The sequence below is a fragment of the Pteropus alecto genome, unplaced genomic scaffold, assembly GCF_000325575.1.
Source record: "Pteropus alecto unplaced genomic scaffold, ASM32557v1 scaffold21, whole genome shotgun sequence".
Taxonomy (NCBI): domain Eukaryota; kingdom Metazoa; phylum Chordata; class Mammalia; order Chiroptera; family Pteropodidae; genus Pteropus; species Pteropus alecto.
Window position 1 is genome coordinate 23,262,187 of NW_006436282.1, and position 15,758 is coordinate 23,277,944.

Here is a 15,758-nt window from a genome sequence, read left to right on the forward strand (position 1 = left end):
CGAGCACGTGGGTCTGCATCTCGCTCTCACCTCCATCAGCGGCGAGCTTGAGTGAAAACGAAGAAATACAGAGGAGAGCGGACCGAGGCACAGAGAGACTGTGTCTGCTGACAGCATTAGAACCCACGGGTCCAGCCGAGCCGGAATGTTAAATTATGTGAAACAACAAATGTCCCCCTTTTTATTCTTAAAGACAACAACGAAACACTCACTGCTCTGATCTTTATCACTGTAACATGCAGCCCGCACCACTGAGGCCGGAGGGGCGGGGAGCCAGGTGAAGGGCAGAGGCGGGCGGGGCGGCGGAAAAAAGGGCGGGGGCGGTGGCCAGGCACTCCGGCCACTGTGGTTTCCAGCAGGGAGGGAGGAGACTGACCCGTGGGCTGCCCACTGCGCAGCCGGCACGGTGGGTGCTTTCAGATCTTACACACTTCATATATATTACCTTGACTATATCTTCTATGTGATATAATGTACATTTATCATACATTTAATTCTCATGTAACTCCGAAGTACACATCATCATTCCCACTTACAGGAACGGCGCTAAGGCTTACTTCTCCAAGGTCACGCACTGAGAAGTGACAGATCAGGTAGGAGAAGCCAGGTCCACCCCACTGCCATGCTCCTTTTAAATTCCTTCCTGGGCCCTCTTGCCTTCTAGCTCCTGTCCCAACTAACACCGCCCCTTCCTCTTTGCCCTTTGGCTGCAAGGTGCCAGGGGCCAAGGCAGATGATGCATCGCTCCTTGCAGTGCTCACCTGTACGGGAAAGATGGCGCTTTGACGGCGCTTTGGAAATAAACCGGGAAAGCATTAATTCTAGGTCACCCATGGGGGAGTGCAGGGGCTCAAAAGCACAAGCGATTTCAATCAGCTTCTGAGGCAGAAGGGGGGAATTTTACCCAGGGAAGCAATCATCACCACCTGGTCGTGAATGCAGCGGTACAGAGGGGAGCTCTGAACCAGGTCCCAGGGACGTAAGCACTGGTTCCAGCTCAGCCCAAGTCCCTCAGGCGAGTCAGGGCCCCTCTCTGGACCTAGGGGTCCCCATCTCTAAAGAGCAGGACTGGGCCTAGAGGTGTTGGAAACTCCTTTCCAACCCATCACACCTTGGATCCCATGACCTGAGACGCCACAGATCTCAGTGCAAGCCTGTGCCATCCTCAAGCGCCAGCTACTAGGCCAGCTGGAGGCCAGGCTTCGTTGGGTAAGGTCCTCACCTCTCGGGAGCTCATTATTTATTTTCTAAATAAATGTCAGGTAGAAGAAACTAGGTGTCAGTAGGGGATCGTTGGTGGTTCCAATCACTATGGAAAGTTCCTTAAGCTTCTGCAATCTCCACCTAGATACAGAACCCCCAATCTGGATCTAGGAAAAAACCTGGGCCCAACTGCCCCACTGAGCATGGCACTTGTTCCCCAGCCTTTTCTCATCTTCTCTCTGGCACAGACTGCCTCTTGCCCGACTCAGTTTTATCCACTAATTAAAGGTCACACTTTCAGATGCAATCACTGAGAGATGCTCTCCAGGCGATGCAGAGGGAAAAATAAGGTCCTTCCCATTTCTTACTGCCCTCTGAGAAGTGACCTCACCAATGACAAATAACAGGGTTGCTATGAGGAAGTGTTAATGGGGCCCCTGGCCCAAAGGCAGCAATTATGAGACAAGATAGCTTCCTACTCTATTGTCGCCATTTAATTCAACAAATATCATTTGAGCCCCTCTGCTTTGTGACAGAAGATTCGAAGATGACTAGGTGCTCAGTCCTTGGGGGAAATGTTATCAACTGTCCAAGCTAAGAGGGAGCTGGAATTGTTGAAACAGATTTGCTGTAATGGAAGAACCATAAAAGTAAGTTGATATGGAGGTTCTTTAAATAAGTTGATATGGAGGCTCTTTAAATAGCAGTAATAACTACCACCATTTACTTATTGAGCACTTTCTGTGAGCAAAACTATACTGGGCGCTTTATATTTATCATCTTTGTGAATTTTTACAATGCTGAGGTGGTTATTTTTCCCAATTTATAAATGAAAGAATTTAACCCAAAGACACGAAGTAGCCGTCTACACTCGCGTAACTAATAAATGATTGACCGGGATCAGAGTCTACATAAGTCTGATTCTAGAGTGCATGTTTTCATTCACATTATAGACAATCTTTTACAACAGAAAAAGATTCCTCTTTTTCGAAAAGAAGTGTAAAATAGCAGATTCGACCCCTTACCTGCCCTTGTGGCGAGATGCGATAGTGAGTACAGCAGAGTGGAAAACCAGGAAACTGAGCTCAAATACAGGTTCAAAAGGAAACCTGTGGAGCTTGCCAGGTGAAATGTGAAACCAGCCCCAGGTATGGAGGGCAAGGACCGGCAGGCAGAGCCTCCAGATTGGTAAGTAGCAAGAGGTCTTACTTAGGAGGCTCGTCTTGCACGACCCAAAAACGAGAAGACCCGCACCCACCCATCCAAATCTTAAACGTGCGTATAGAGATCCTACCTTGCTTCAGTCACATCATCCATCCAGATGGTCTCAACACCTTACTTTCAAGGCTACATCCTTGAAACGGTTCCCACTGTTCCTACTGTGGGCAGAACGTACGTTTCAAGGCCAGGGGGGTGGGCTGAGGAGCCTCCGACTGCTCTGGTCCAGCTTTCTGATCAACCAGTGGTCACCACCGTCCCTTGAACTCTTCTAACGAAGTTCGGAGGAAAACTATAAAGTCTTGGCTTTAGCAGCCAGCTGCCTGTTCCACAGCGCCCTCTGGTGACCAGCTAATGTCATACATGATTTCCTATTAAATTTAAGAATAAAAAGTCTAATCACCAAAGATTCAGCCAGGATTAACCTCAGATAAAATAGATTGAGTCTGTTTTCTGGCCATTCTCTGCTCCAGCCTCATGCCCACTGACCTGCACACTCCTCGTGACTGGCGTAGACAAAACATAGTTTTGGGCATCAGGCTGCCCTGAGATCAAGTGCCAGCTATACTACTTAGAGACGTCAGTAAGTGGGACTCGCAGGCACCAGATCCTGCTGGAGCTCCCCGAATTTCTGCTTCTGACCTTCCCTGCTAACAGCCAGCACTCAATTTCATCTCTGCACTGAGTTAATCAACCACGCCGGCCAAACTCTTTAAGGTATTCAGATAATCACCTAATCACCATTAATCCTTGGTTTTTACATGTCATTCAGTATTTAGGGTTTTTTCCTTAGTGTATATAATTTTTATCTTAACAAAAGAAAAAGCTTAATCTGGAAGCTAACCCAGAACAATAAAATTCCTTAGCGGAATATTTACCACCTTAGTCAGAGTTGACACCTTATTCCATCTACATCTTAATGGCCATCAGGGTTTTCAATGGTTATCAATAATATACTGTGCCTCACAACACATGGTCATAGTTGAACAATGCTTCATTCTGTTCTTTATACATTTATTAATATTTAACGGTTCTATTATTCCATTAATACCAAATCTATGTCTATAAAATCAACACAAGAATATCACCTTTGTGTATTCCTAACATCTCTCTGTAGAAAGTCTCAATAGAGAGACTAGTTATGTTCCACATCAGACCTGAGTGTCAGACATGTATTTTCATCATCCATGACTCATATGCCACCAGTCTTCACCATTGGTCCATATTTGGGTCTCTTCTTTGTTCGTTTCCACATTTATATCGATTAAATCATTAATTCATTAATAATAAATACATTATTCACAAAATTCAATAAAATCCTGTAATATCCCTAATATCACCTTATAGAATGAAAAAAATTTTTTTAAGATATTCAGATGGTGATGCTGGTGTTAGTGGCAGGATGTCTCCTTTGAAACCAGAACTTTGCATGCCATTAACTGCTTAAGGATTTTTTTTTTTTTAAGAAGGGAGCAGCTGTTCAAAACAGCATAATGAAAAGTACTTTGAAGTCTCCATGACTGGCCAAGTATAAGCACTGAGAAGTGGTAGAAGGGTGGGGGATCCTGTAGGACTTCCTGGAGGAAGCAACACTTTAGAAGAAAACCAAATGAAGAGTTTAAAGACAAGAGTATTCCCACAGGGGCCAAACATGAGTAAATCCAAAAATCCAAAGAGAGGGAACAGTCAGCATTACAAATTCTGTTTTACTAAGGCAAGACCTAGGTGTGGTTGACAAGGTCAACAGGTATCCCTCACGGTATCCTATTAAGGAATGTGGACTTCTGTTGTACTGAGGATGTTACTGAAAGGCTTGAAAGCCAGAGTGTCCCATGACCACATTCTGCATTTTAGCTCACTCAAATGCTCTAATGGCTGCGGAGGACAGACGTGCGGGGCTGAGACAGGAGGCAGTCAGGAAAACAGAGGAGGTTACTGTACCAGTACAGCAGAGACTTGAGGCTTTTGGAGTCTTTGAGGAGACAAATAATTAGCATCTTTCTTTCACTATTGAGTTCTGAACCAAATGAAAAAAAAAAAAAAGGCAAAATGATAAACAGACAAGGGTCAAAATATTTTTATTACTGACAGACCCTAGGTGGATGATGTAGCTTTTATCTGTGGACTATAGTTAACTTCTTAGTATGGAACTCCCAAATTATTCAGATGTACCCACAAAACCACAGGCACTGCTGGACCACACCAGACTCCTCCATGTCTTCATGCAGGCCCCTATAAGGAGAGCATAACATATGCTCCCTGAAGGCATATGTCAACCCCAAGAGGAAAAAGGGGTTTTGGCAAACATGCTCAGTATCCCTCTTCCCATATTTAATCAGATAAGTCACTCCATGTCTTCTGGGGTGGAGGAAACAAAGGGACAGAAAGAGGCCAGGTGCATTATTACACTCATTAATCTTCCTCCATGTAGGGGAAAAAAAAACACCGGAAGTGAAAAGCAGCATTCCTCCCTTACTCTTCCCATCCTTTTTGTTCTTTTCACCCACTGGGCTTAACAGTTAAAGCCTTGGAGAATTAGAACACAGTCTATCATGAAGTCACTCTCAAATACCAACCAGCATGAGGGGGAAAAGGGAAGAGGAAGGATGCCACCGGCAGCTATGGGTAGAAGCCAGGATGCTGCCGAACCTCCTACAATGCACAGGAGTGTCAACCTTAATTAGAACCCTTAATTAGAACAGTACCTGCTCTGAATGAATTGCAATATAAGACAGTGTAAGCAGATGGGATAATCACACCATTTTTATTACCATTAAAGACTAGATTAAGAGACGTGGTTTATCGATAGACAAGTGAATTTCCTACTACTGAACCTCAGAAGTCAACTCAGTCACCTAGCCACAGACTAGGTAACCACAGGCCTAAGTGAGGTCAGGCTCCTCTAACGCTCACGGCCCATTGGAACTAAGAACATGTGCTCCCTGCAGGCTACAACCTCCTGGGAGGAAAAAAATTCACGCTCAGCTTGGGTAGGACAGCGAGTAAAAAGGCGGAAGGAGGATGGTAAACATTTAACTTCCCTCCAAAAGGAAAGAAACAACAGGAGAAAAGCATTCCCCCAAAGGTCAGAAGCAGTGACTTGCGGCAACAGGCTCCCGAGAACCAGCTGTTAAACCCTTGGCAGCCTGAAATCAGCCACTGTAGGAGCATTTGCACCATGAAAATCAAAAAATACCACAGACCAGGGCTTTGTTTTTAGAAATAAGTCGAGTCCTTTTTTCATGTGGAAACACTAAAATTGAAGGTGGATTCAAGACAAGATTTAAATGAAACAGAGAGAACACAGAGTAGCAAAAAATATATATAATCACAGCAAACGTTTTTCTAATCCATGTGTACCACAGACAAAAACCAAAAAAGACCAACATATGACTACATAAAAATACATTATTTATGTCAAAAAAAAAAAAGTACCACTACCAGGCAAATTACAAACTGGGGAATTTACCTGCAAAATGTGACTAAGAGTAACCATTAAGAATTCTTACAGATTAGTAACAAGCCGAGCATCTCAATAATAAAAGTATCATATAAGCAATTCATAAAATACAAATGAGATCAAAATTAATTTTAAAAATTTTAAACATACCAGGTTTCGCCTATCACAACGGCAACGAGAGAAGCTAGAACATTGCCAATGGCGTTACGTACGTAAAGGGCACTGTTTAAAACTGCTGGCAATGGTGTACATTGGAACAAACTTTTTGTTGGTAACATGACAATATATGCCCTTTCACCTTACACATTTATGAATTTATTCTCAGAAAAATAAAAACGTATACACCGGCACCTATGGGTAGTGTAATGGCCTGCTGAAATGTGAAAGGGTTAAAGAATAATTAAAACCTGAAACTGGACAAAGGAAGTCTATACCTTAGGCCTAGTTTCTGGAACCCCTAACCACATTCTGTTAATCATGAAACTTGTAACAATGAGCTCATACGCTAACTGCCAATTTTAGCCTGTGTAACCCTGCTTGCTTGCGTGGCATGAAAAATAATCAATTGTATATAAGCTGAAAATTACTGTTTGGCCATCGCCCATGGGAACACCGGCTATTGTCCATGGGAACATATGCAATCACCCATAGGAACATAACATTCTAACACAAGCTTTCTGCTTCTGTACTTCCCGCTTGCACACCTGACCAGTGGGTTGACAGGTAGTGAATAGGAGAAAGATGGACCTTTGTGTTTAAGACAGAATGAGGAATGGGATTTGGGGCTTAAAAACCTTGTATCTTGGCATTTCGAGGCTGCTCCTTTGCAAGGACAGCCGCTGGCTAATAAACTGTCTCCTGGTTAAGAGCAGTCAAGTTGGGTCTGGTTATTCTGGACACAACAGGTAGAAGACCTAGTTAGACTACAATGGCAACAAGAATAGGCTAAATAAGTTATGGTAAATCTATTTAATGAAATACTATGCGCACGTTAATGTTGCTGACCTATCTGACATGGAAAAACGTTTACCATTTAAATTCAAAAAAAGTTTTAAATGGCAGCTATGAAACGGTATATTTAAGGTGAAAAAGTTTTTGTAAAAATAAAATGTGTACTGAGTGAGAATATACTGAGAAAGTCCAAGAGGATATTCGGCAAAGTATATTTTTCTTTTTACTTATCTATACTTCTGCAATGTGCATACACTATCTGTGCATTTTGCTTGTTTGTTTTCAATAGGAATTAATGAGTTCAGTAGAAAAATCCTCATTTCAGAGCATCACAGTTTGAACAGAACTGTGTAATTAATCATTTCAGGTTTTTTAAATGCACCTGTTGGAAATCAAAGTTTGTCATTTTGTTTGGAACAACGTTTGAGAATCGAATGGTCACGTGAATGAGGAAGCAAACAGGTATGAAATAACAAGAAAGCAATTGGCAAAATAACTACAAGCTCTGTTCCACTGACTACTGCAGTATAAGAAATAAAATGACAATTATCCAAAACATTTTTATTTTAATCTTCAAAGAACAAACTGTTTTTTTTTCCAAGATAATGATAATCAACTTACAAAAATGGCATTTACAATGCCTCTTCAAAGCATTCCCCTTTAACGGGAAACGTAGCTTCACAGAATCCAAACGTTGAAAGGTTTAAAAAAAAAATTATATTTTGTTGTCATTAGAAGACAAAACAGAATCTAGCAAAAGTCAAGGGAATCCATTCACACTTCAGGCCCTTCTCCTCCAGGAACCAGCTGCAAAGGAAGAAAGAGTTTAATGACACCATCACGACATCACCTAAAAACGCCTGAGCGCGCCTCATCCACCAAAACCACTTCTGCCTCTGCCCCTCTGCCCCTCCTACCCACTCCTGTTTTCTCCATGGCACCTGTTTACAATTCCGACATCGCTAATCATTACTTAGTGTCTCAATGATAATTTTCGTAAAATAAAAGATTAAAAAGCACAAGCAAACTTATCTTTAGGCCTAAGATAGCTCCGCTTTACAGCCCGGACCACTAGAGCATCTCCTCCCATCCTGAGCACCGCTGAGCTGAGAACGTTTAACCAAGCTTAGCTCTGTAATCCCTGCCCCACAAAAATGGCCTAGCATTGAGACAAAACAGCTTTACTGCGTCTTACCATTGTTATATTATTTCCATTTAGCAAAATCTGGTCTAATTTAGTAATCCGTCTTCCTTCTGGTGTGATTTCACTGAATGAACAGATAAAAAAGAATCAGGATAAACAAATAATCAAAGCCAATGTTTTAATCTCTAAAAAAGGTTATTAATGTATATGAGTGAACATGAGGTCAGGCAATTACACCAACAGCTTTCAGAGGCAAAGATGATCCACTGGGTCATGAACATTCTTCCCCAAAAGCAACAGAGTGGCCTGATTGACCTAAAAGCCACATCCACTAGGGCTGAAACTTGCCAAGGAGATCAAATATGACATAAAATGTTTACATGCTCACTCTTTTTACTATTACTTACTACTGATTCCTATCCATTAAACCAATCTGTAATCAATTCAGTTCTGAAAACAGAGATACTGGTTGTGATTTTTGTAATTAATATGAGCTATCATTTACATTTTATCTTATACATATATGCAAAGCAATGAATTTAAGAGCACTAAATGCTCTTTCTATCAGTTCCTTGATTTGACTTGAGCCCTAAGATTCCTGGCTTTTTAAGTATCTTTTACTTTAAAGCTTTGTCTCTACTAATGTCCTAGCAACTTAGTAAATAATTACATTAAGGTAATAACCCTCTGATCCAATTTTACTAGCTTTGCCTCAATAGTTAAATTTCTATCTTTAAGGTAATTCCAACAGGCAATGTTTTCTCATTCATCATTTTACTGACTCAACAGTACTAAACTGCCTTAAAGATTCCTCGCCCCCAATTCTTTAATTTTTAACACTACTCACAACTCGGTGACATCTTCCAGTACCATATCTGAAATTTGATGTTAAGAAAATAAATATCAGGTTGAATTTACTCTGGCTTCTGCCTTTGTTCAGTTTTAATTGTAACATTTAACACAATGGCTCAAATTCAAAATGCCTGTGATTGGTTGAAACTTAATCTCCTTTAAGCACACACACCACTTAAAATATTACCACAACTTCCTTGAGAATATCTTGATTTTTATTATAATAATCAGTAAGTACCAATTGTCTATAGTTCTTACTTCTGTTCTTAAATACTGTAGAAAAACCCATACCACCATCACCTTTTAAAAGGATACTGACAAAGTCATCAAATCCTAGAAGCGTGCCAACAATTTCCTTATCACTCTTCATTACAATGTGAATTCTTGATCCTATACACTTGTCCACAAGCTCTATGGATAGGTTTTTTTTTAGAAGACAAAAAAAGGAGAGAGGGAAAAGATGATTTTACCCATTCATTACTTCAACAAATATTTGCGTGCCTATTGGCACTTATTACTTGCACATGGTGAAAGATAAACCAGAAAAAGTATTCGTTCAAAAACTTTATATCTTATATTACATATCTCTATTCAATCATTACATTAAAAGTTTTCCCTGTTCTCCACTTACTTCTCTTAAGTAGCAATTTCCGCGGTTGTGGTTTTATTTCAGGTTATCTGATTGACATACGAACCACTCCCCACCCCCAACCCCCAGGCTGGGCACTTGTCAACACATTTAAATCACGCCCATTGCCTTCAAGTAGCACACAAACCAGTGGAGGAGCTAGGATACTGGACAAATAAACATAACAAATAACGCTAAACCGGCTGAAGAGATGTTCAAGCTGCTATCTGTTAGAAGACAGACTTCTCAGGGTGTGGGAGGTAGTGACAAGAAGGGATCTCTGGGGAAGACAGGTATGCCTTGTCCTAATACTTCGTAGCTGAAGAGTGACTGAGTTAGTGGATGTGGCTGTGACTGAAAAATTTCCCTTCACTTGCCAAACTTTTTGAAGGCTCAGTATATGCCGCTGTCCGTTGGGATACAGTGATAAGGAAAAAGAACCACAGTTTCTGCACTCAGAGCTTAGAGTCTGGGGGGCGGGTGGTGAGCAGATGCTCAACTTATTGAATGAATGAATGAATGAATGACAGAGCTCGTTTCCAGATTCCTCTTTTAAGGTTCATTCCAGACCCCGGTGCTTCTGTCAGTAACAGGCCAGATATGTGACAGGGGACCTTAAACGCCAGGCGATTGAGGAATGAGACCGCTACCCATTACTGTAGAGGCGAGCTCACAACGAAGAAGGCTGACGACACATTCCCTAAGTGTGGGCCTTTTCCGGTGCCGGTGTGGTTTGGGGAGTCACAAATCCCTGCCCTAAAGGACCCTACCACGCTGAAGAGACACGGGCGGCCTTGGCCCGCAGAGACCTGGAGCCTCGAGGCAAGCCGCGGAGGGGACAGCAGCTGGTCCCATACGTTTTCCTGACACTCGGCCGGGAGCTGCCTCGGCCGCAGCCCCTCGGCCCCCAACCCTGAGCTTCAGCTCCCGACTCCTCTTCCCACAGGACAACGGTTACCTAGAGGAAGCAGCTGCGACGGGTTAGTGGTAGCGTTGGCCGCCATGGCTGCACCGGAAGTGGCCTGCGTCCATCGACGTTCGAACGGCGTTTGAAAGAGCGCGCTTCCGCTCCCCCCCAACCCGCCGCAGGCCGGGCAGGCTCGACCAATCGGAGGCCGAGCGTGCGATCGGGCTGCTGCTCGCGCATCGCGCGCGGTCCCTTCCTTCCCCCGCAGTGAGATTCCGGGAAATTTTTCTGGCCACTGAACGAACATTCAGCGGGCTGGGTAGGTACCCATTGTCCTTTCCAAGTATCCGAGAGACGTTAAAGGTATCCTGCCTTGTGAATAAATTTCTCTTCTAACCTGGCAGACGTTGCAAAATACGGAGAACTTTGAGTCCTCCTATTTTCCTCTATACACTTGCGTCTCTTGTCAAGCCAGGATATTTCTTCAGACCACTATGAATCGATTTGTTTTTCCCGCCACCGATTCACTGTGTTGCAATGTTCGTAAAAGCTATTCATTTTCTTAAGGAATCTACCGCTTATTTTAAAAGTCCAGTGGATTAGAAACTCACAACCAGCGTTTTTTGTAAGCTTTTCTAGGGTAGGGATTTAAATGTTTTATTTTTATATTCTACGGTATTTAATTCATTGTTCTTAATCTTATATCTAGGAATCTGATTTTTTGGCTTTTGGTAGCCACTGTTTCTTAAACACATTGTCTAACGGGCCACCACCAGATGTCACTCTATCTTAATGTCATCACGTTTTAAGAACCCTAATGCTTTTGTGCTTCTGTTTTGAATAAAAAGCAAACAAATTCTCTGCCTTAGTCTATTTTACATTTATACCCTAAGATCTTAAAGCTAAAACGTCTAAACAGAAGCCAGAAATAACCTCAGTCATACAACAAATGGTTGTAAAGCACCCATTATTCATTTATTGAACAAATAAATATTAGTTGTACTCTATTTGTCCAGAATTTTGCTGAGTATGAAACAGTGTACAGAACAAAACTACAAGGTCTTCTGCCCTTATAGGAGCATAAAATAAATGGAGAAAGACAGCTAATAAAGAAGTACAAGGCCCATGAAATCAAATATATAAAGCAAAAAGACCTCTTCTAACTTCTGGAATCCTAGAGAAGTAGGTAGTAATTGACAGGAGTCTAGTCCTGGAGGATGAATAAGTATTGGATAGGCAGAAGAGGGGCAGGAGTGGCATTCCAAGTAGAGAGAACACCGTGTGCAATTGGCATGTGTCCACCTCCCAACATCTCTGGCTGCACTTTAAGTCTTACATACTTCTAAGTTTGCTTTCCCTTCCCAAATGTTTTCCCTCAACCTCAGTCCTTCATGAGTTTGCTTTATTGCACTATGGATGCTCTGCCCCTGAGAAATCCTGTTCATCTTTCAAGGCCTCGCTCAAGGGTGATCACCTCTGTGAAGCTTCTCTGACTTACAGACTGGGTGGGCTCTGTCATCATCCTGCAACAATGTAAATTGCTCTCAGAATACTCTCAATTTATTCTCTTATGATTATCTATCATAGGAGTTACTACTCCCCACAAAAAATCTGAGTTCCTCAAAATCAAGAATTTTGAGAAGCAGCATAGTGATTGAATCCATTAGTTCTGAAGTTAAATTACTTTGGTTCAAACTTCATCTCCACCACAGTTTCTTCTAGTTACTTGGCCTTGTGCAAGTTATTTAACCTTTCTAAATCTCAGTTTACCCACTGGAAAAAAATGAGAATAATAGAGTCTACTTATAGAATTGTCATGAAGGTTAAATAAGAAAATACATGAAAAGTGGTTAGTAGAGGACTGGCACAGAGTGCTTATTTATTAAATGTGAGCTATTATTGCTTATTTATCTTTATTTCCTAACGCTTAGCATGATGCTTGGCTTAGAGTAGGTGCTACAAAAGCTCGCACTGCTAGCTAGTTTCACATTTATTTTTATAGCTAGACATAAGCCACTTTAAGGCAGTAATTTTTTTTTTAACGCGCTGTACCTACCACACACAGTTCCAGGTGTACTGTACAGTCTAGTGAATGTTCTTTAAGTTGATTCTCACTATTTCATTCATACCTATCAATATCCTCCCTAATCTTCATAAGATTCTAAAGACAAAGTAATGCCAAATTTGTTTATGAACCCCTTTTCTTCTGGTTTTTCTTTTCTATCTCTATTCGTGTTTTATTTCTACCACCCATAATGAGAGCAGGGACCAAATCTGGGTATTGTTGCCACCTGATAGAGTTAAAAATTCCAAAAAATTAGATTTAAGAAAGTCAATCCTTTGTTTTCCACTACAAGAACAAAATGAACACTAGCAGTTTTCAATACCATTAGTGAAAAATAAAATCTCTTTATATAGTAGTACTGTTATGGGAAAATCCTAAAAGCTCCAAAAGTCAGGCCAGCGAAATCCAAGCAGTAACCCAGAGAGAAAGAGAACTCAGTTTTATTATACTGGCGGTCCCAGAAGAGCTAGTGCTCTGAAAATCTGGGCCCAGAGCTTAGGGGTAATTTCACTTTTAGACCCGCGTTGTTACAGTTGGCATGGGCTGATTCACAGACCCCTGAAATTGCTATGGGCTACAAGCAGTTACAGAGCATGGGATTTTCTCACAAGCGCTAAAGCAATACATCTTTTCTAGCACCAAAGCAATACATCTTAAAGGGAGGGGACATATCTGTCTAAACACTAAAAGCAATATATCTTAAGGGGAGGGTGAGTTCTCAGTTGACCCTGAGATCTTTGGCCTATGCCAGCAAGCATGTTTAGAGAAGCAGAACAAAGGACTGATGAGAAATATTGGCCATTTAAGTGGGGAATTCCTCTCCAGCACCTGCTTATCTGTGGTTTTGCTTTCTATGGTTTCAGTTACCCTTGGTCAACCACAATCTGAAAATATTAAATGGAAAAATTCAGAAATAAATAATTCATAACGTTTAAATTGTGCACCATTCTGAGTAGTATGATGAAATCTCTCATCATCCCTTTGTCCAGTTTCTTCACACTATACATGTTCTCCACCCATTCGTTAGTCACTTAATAGCCATCTTGGTGATCAAATCGACTGTCTCAGAATCACAGTGCTTGTGTCCACATTATCCTTATTTTACTTAATAATGACCCCAACGTGAAAAAGTCATGATGCTGGCAATTCGGATATGCCAAAGAGAAGCTATACAGTGCTTCCTTTAAGTGAAGAGGTGAACGTTCTCAATAAGGAAAACAAAAAGCATATATAGGGTTAAGTACTATCCAAGGTTTCCCCTAGGGGTCTTGGAACTATTTCCTGCAATTAAGGGGGGATGACTGTACTCTGAAAAAGGAGATATAGTTCATTTACACAGTAGAGTTAATGGAGATTGCAGGAAGGGGGTGGTTTTATTTATCCTGTTGTTTTCTGAGGCATGATGCAAAAAGAAACGACAGGCCAATTCCAGAAGGAGAGTTCATTTTTAATGAACTTGAAAACATGTCATAGCTCAATGTCTCCAGAGTTTTTCTCCCTTTAGCTTTTACTTACAGAGCAGACATAAAATAGAATTTATCTTCATCATAAAATATACGTAACTAGAAGAGCCTCTTCGATGTATCATATGTTCATAAAAGCATTTCCTATTGTTCCCTGGAGATAAAGATCATAAAAATACAAGCAAAAGTTTTTTCAGAATAATGTTCAGAAAGTATTCAATTGTCTCAAATTGTTAATTCTGATCTTGATAATCTCCTTCCAACACTTTTTTAATAAAAATTCCTATTTTTTCTCAAGATATTTGTCATTAATTCTTGTTAATGAATTTATTGTATTAATACAACTCATAAAAAACTAACTTAAAAGTTGTTATTCTAAATTGTTATATGTACCAGTCTATATATTTAGAGATGGAAAAAAATCTGGAAATTTCTTGCTTACTTTCTCTCCCAAATTTTCCAAGTAACATGTCTTCTTTGTTTGTAGCATTATTTTAAATGATATATTTTTAAAACATTTAAGCAACATAATAGTTATAAATAACTGATTTAATCTTGAGTGTCAGTTCTAGGATGCAAAGTGATACAGATTTTTATAAAGCCCTCACTGGGTGTCCTGCACAATGAATTAAACAATTGACATTCATTGTAGATACAGAGTTCTAAAATGCCCTACCCTTACATACTTTTAAAAAGATGTTCAATTAGGCTTTAATTTTAGCTACATCAATTGTGGAAAATATGAGAGATGGAAAAGAACAGTAACATATTCTGCAAACAGGGAATACTATAGTTTCACACATAGTTCTGAGCCAACGCCAAGAATTTTGTATTATATAAATGATAGAAACATCTTTAAAAATTTCTACAGTATTTTTGGTAGCATTAAAACAGTTCTACTGAATCAGAAACTAAACTTGATTATAGGATGCCTGTTTTTCTCAGCTATACTTAGATTAGAATGCATGTCCTTAAATTTCAAGGCCAGGAGAGGAAAATATCAACTTTTAAAGTTGTTTAAACTAAGGTAGTTGCCTGCTTCAAATAGAATTCGAGTAGTCCTAAACTTCACAGCCAATTATTGTAGTAATCTCGAATTCTCTTTGAAGCAGACACCTATCCTTTCGTTTAACCCCAAAACTGTCCTGCATAAGACTTGTTAAATCTGTTAGCACTTACATTATTCACTTTAAATTGACAGGATGAGAATCAATGCTAAAAAAAAAAAAAATATGTAGTACAATCAGCTAGGAAATTATAAAAACCCTGGTGACAACAGATCTCATATAGTTTGTCCTGACTGGAGTACTAAACCCAGAAAAAAGAGAGAATGAAAATATCGGGTTTTTTTAAACAGCAGGACTAGACTATTCATTATATAGATGTCCCTGTAAACTTCCTTTGTTGTCAAGGATACTCTGCTTCAGGCCTTAAATCGCTTCCAAACTCCTATAGATAATATTTAAATGGGAAGAAAAGTAAAAACTTGGAAGAAACTCTGGGTAAGCAAGTTACTTAAGGGCTCCGCATCAATATTCCTTCGTATTATCAAGTATTTAAGAGTAAAGGGCAGAGAGATCCTAAGCCAGAAAGTCCAAGGAAACGAAGTGAAAGAATTGGATACTCAGAGAATGAATAGAAAAGACGTTAAAAAATAAGTAAAGGTGTGAGAAGAGGAGCGAAGGAGCGGAGATTTTAAGAAGACAGAACAGAGGGCAAAGAAGAAGGGAGCGAGTAGAGGCCACAGCGGGGGAGCAAGGGGGCGACAAGCGTGCCGGAAGTACCCGCCCCTCCCAGGCCCCACCCACTCCGTAGGTCCCGCCCCCAGGCCCTCAGGCCCCGCCCCCAAGCGTCCTCCCTCCGGGGC

General features: G+C 40.8%; 1 protein-coding gene and 1 non-coding gene across 2 annotated transcripts; both read right to left on the reverse strand.

The window, feature by feature from the left end:
* Positions 1 to 3,572: 3,572 nt before the first annotated feature.
* On the reverse strand, positions 3,573 to 3,644 carry LOC112479972. Its single transcript, XR_003046393.1, has one exon. It is a non-coding gene; the product is annotated as a small nucleolar RNA SNORD113/SNORD114 family (small nucleolar RNA).
* Positions 3,645 to 7,378: 3,734 nt separating this feature from the next.
* LSM5 (LSM5 homolog, U6 small nuclear RNA and mRNA degradation associated) lies at positions 7,379 to 10,560 on the reverse strand. Its single transcript, XM_006912050.3, has 5 exons — positions 10,415 to 10,560; positions 9,144 to 9,239; positions 8,824 to 8,851; positions 8,028 to 8,100; positions 7,379 to 7,639 (listed from the first exon to the last, which is right to left on the reverse strand). The coding sequence occupies exons 1-5, from the start codon at positions 10,458 to 10,460 to the stop codon at positions 7,607 to 7,609; spliced, it is 276 nt and encodes a 91-aa protein (XP_006912112.1). The 5' UTR covers positions 10,461 to 10,560; the 3' UTR covers positions 7,379 to 7,606.
* Positions 10,561 to 15,758: the final 5,198 nt, after the last annotated feature.

Bases quoted from the DNA above. Each gene is read 5' to 3' on its own strand.
- LSM5 (XM_006912050.3), bottom strand. From the start codon at position 10,460: ATGGCGGCCAACGCTACCACTAACCCGTCGCAGCTGCTTCCTCTAG. The intron at 9,240-10,414 runs GTAACCGTTGTC...ACCTATCCATAG, and splicing joins GTCGCAGCTGCTTCCTCTAG to AGCTTGTGGACAAGTGTATA. The intron at 8,101-8,823 runs GTGAGTAGTGTT...CTGTTCATTCAG, and splicing joins CTGGAAGATGTCACCGAGTT to TGAAATCACACCAGAAGGAA.